At 45.9% G+C, this 3,075-nt stretch overlaps 1 protein-coding gene across 1 annotated transcript; it reads right to left on the bottom strand.

Moving 5' to 3' along the window:
* Window positions 1-226: 226 nt before the first annotated feature.
* On the bottom strand, window positions 227-2,017 carry LOC115308087 (eukaryotic translation initiation factor 3 subunit C-like protein; the record flags this gene model as incomplete). The annotated part of the gene is made up of 2 exons (XM_029965691.1): window positions 1,856-2,017; window positions 227-330 (listed from the first exon to the last, which is right to left on the bottom strand). Coding segments are annotated over exons 1-2 (266 nt in total), but the record flags the coding sequence as incomplete, so codon positions are not given.
* Window positions 2,018-3,075: the final 1,058 nt, after the last annotated feature.

Here is a 3,075-nt window from a genome sequence, read left to right as displayed (position 1 = left end):
TTCCCCCAAAAAATCCCAGTTTTTTCCCCCCCAAAAATCCCATTTTCCCCCCAAAAAAAATCCCATTTTTCCCCCCCAAAATCTCTTTTTTTTCCATATTTTTAGGGATTTTTTCCCCCAAAAAAATCCCAATTTTTCCCCCCAAAAATCCCCATTTTTCCCGCCGCCGCACCCGCTTTAAGGGCCCCCATTTGCCCAAACCCCCGTTTTTTCCCCCCAAACCCACCTGTCGGTTCCCTTTTTCCCCCGGGCCTGAAGGATCTCGTTGAGTTTCTTCACCACCAACCCCACGGTGATCTCGGTGCCCTTCGCGAACATCTTCGGCTTCTCCTGCCAAAAGCACCCCAAAATCACCCAAAATCACCCCAAAATCACCCAAAATCACCCCAAAATCGGCATTTTTCACCCCAAAATCAGCTTTTTCACCCCAAAAATCACTTTTTTCACCTAAAAAATCACTTTTTTCACCCCAAAATCACTATTTTTACAAAAAAATTAGTGGTTTTTAACCCCAAAATCAGCATTTCTCTCCCCAAAAATCACTTTTTCCACCCCAAAATCAGGATTTTTGCCCCAAAATCAGCATTTTTAACCCCAAAATCAGCATTTTTAACCCCAAAATTAGGATTTTTCACCCAAAAATTAGGATTTTTCACCCCAAAATTAGTATTTTTACCCCAAAATTAGGATTTTTCACCCCAAAATCAGTATTTTTACCCCAAAATTCACCTTTTTCACCCCAAAATCAGCATTTTTCACCCAAAAATCACTTTTTTCACCCCAAAATCAGCATTTTTAACCCCAAAATTAGTATTTTTCACCCCAAAATTAGTATTTTTCACCTGAAAATTAGGATTTTTCACCCCAAAAATCACTTTTTTCACCCCAAAATCAGGATTTTTACCCCAAAATTCATCTTTTTTACCCCAAAATCAGCATTTTTCACCCAAAAATCACTTTTTTCACTCCAAAATCAGCATTTTTAACCGAAAAATCACTTTTTTCACCCCAAAATTAGGATTTTTCACCCCAAAATCAGTATTTTTCACCCCAAAAATCACTTTTTTCACCCCAAAATCAGCATTTTTCACCCAAAATTGCCATTTTTAATCTCAAAAATCAGTATTTTTACCCCCAAATCGCCATTTTTAATCTTAAAAATCAGTGTTTTCCCCCCCAAATCAGTGATTTTTAATCTCAAAAATCAGCTTTTTCACCCCAAAATCAACATTTTTCACCCCAAAATCACTAATTTTACCAAAAAATTAGTGGGTTTTACCCCAAAATTAGCATTTTTACCCCCCAAATCAGCATTTTTACCCCAAATCAGTGATTTTTAACCTCAAAACCATTTTTTTCCACCCCAAAATCAATATTTTTCACCCCAAAATCACTATTTTTACCAAAAACTTAGGGGTTTTCACCCCAAAAATCCACATTCTCAACCCCAAAATCCTCATTCTTAACCCCAAAAATGCCCATTTTTCACCCCAAAATCCCTATTTTTACCAAAAAGTCAGTGGTTTTTAACCCCAAAATCAGCATTTTCACCCCAAAATTAGGATTTTTCACCCCAAAATTAGGATTTTTCACCCCAAAATTACTATTTTTCCCAAAAAATTAGTGTATTTTACCCCCAAAATCAACATTTTTAACCCCAAAAATCAACATTTTTCACCCCAAAATTACGATTTTTTACCCCAAAATCACTATTTACACCCCAAAATCCACCTTTTTCCTCCCAAAATCAGCATTTCGACCCCAAAATCACTGGTTTTCCCCCCAAAAATCCACGTTTTTCCCTCCCAACCCCCCGTTTTTTACCCAAAACCCCCGTTTTTCGCCCCAAACCCACCTTGACGAGGGGGACTCCGCACTTGACCTTCTCCCACTCGCCCCCTTCCTCCTCCTCCTCCTCCTCCTCGCGGCGGCTCTTCCGCTCCAGCTTCTTCTTCGCCTTCTCCTCCCGGCGCCGCTCGGCCCCACGGCGCTCCTCGTCCCTGGGGGGCAGCCCCATAGATCTGTGACCCATAGATCCTGACCCATAGATCAGCCCTGCCCCATAGATCCCAAAAACCCCCTGGATCTGCCCCACAGATCCCATCCTGCCCCAGAGATCCCATAGATCCTGTAGATCCTGCCCCACACATCCTGTGCCCCATAGATCCCAAAATCCCCTGGATCGGCCCCATAGATCCCATCCTGCCCCATAGATCCATCCTGACCCACAGCCCCTGCTCAGCCCCACGGCGCTCCTCGTCCCTGTGGGGCAGCCCCATAGATCACACAGATCAGCCCTGCCCCACAGATCCTGACCCATAGATCCCACAGATCCCATCCTGCCCCATAGATCCATCCTGACCCACAGCCCCTGCTCGGCCCCACGGCGCTCCTCGTCCCTGGGGGGCACCCCATAGATCAGCCCTGCCCCATAGATCCAATAAATCCCCTGGATCTGCCCCACAGATCCCATCCTGCCCCATAGATCCCATGGATCTGCCCCATAGATCCCAAAAATCCTATCCTGCCCCATAGATCCTGCCCCACAGATCCCATCCTGCCCCACAGTCACCACTCCACGCCACGGCGCTCCTCGTCCCTGCCCCATAGATCCAGGGTCAGTCCTGCCCCATAGATCCCAAAAATCCCCTGGATCTGCCCCACAGATCTCATCCTGCCCCATAGATCCTGTGACCTATAGATCCTGACCCATAGATCCCCTGGATCTGCCCCATAGATCCCACAGATCAGCCCTTCCCCATAGATCCAGCCCCATAGATACCATAGATCCCATCCTGACCCACAGATCCCATCTTGCCCCATAGATCCCCTGGATCTGCCCCACAGATCCCATCCTGCCCCATAAATCCATCCTGCCCCATAAATCCATCCTGATCCATAGATCCGGGATCCTTCCTGCCCCATAGATCCCATAAATCCCATCCTGCCCCATACATCCATCCTGCCCCATAGATCCTGACCCATAAATCCTGACCCATAGATCCTGACCCATAGATCCCATAAATTCCATAAATCCTGCCCCACAGATCCATCCTGACCCACAGACACTGACCC

The sequence above is a fragment of the Manacus vitellinus genome, unplaced genomic scaffold (genome assembly GCF_001715985.3).
Source record: "Manacus vitellinus isolate BGI_N305 unplaced genomic scaffold, ASM171598v3 ctg7180002429528_pilon, whole genome shotgun sequence".
Lineage (NCBI taxonomy): Eukaryota > Metazoa > Chordata > Aves > Passeriformes > Pipridae > Manacus > Manacus vitellinus.
This window is presented reverse-complemented; position numbering and strand designations above follow the sequence as displayed.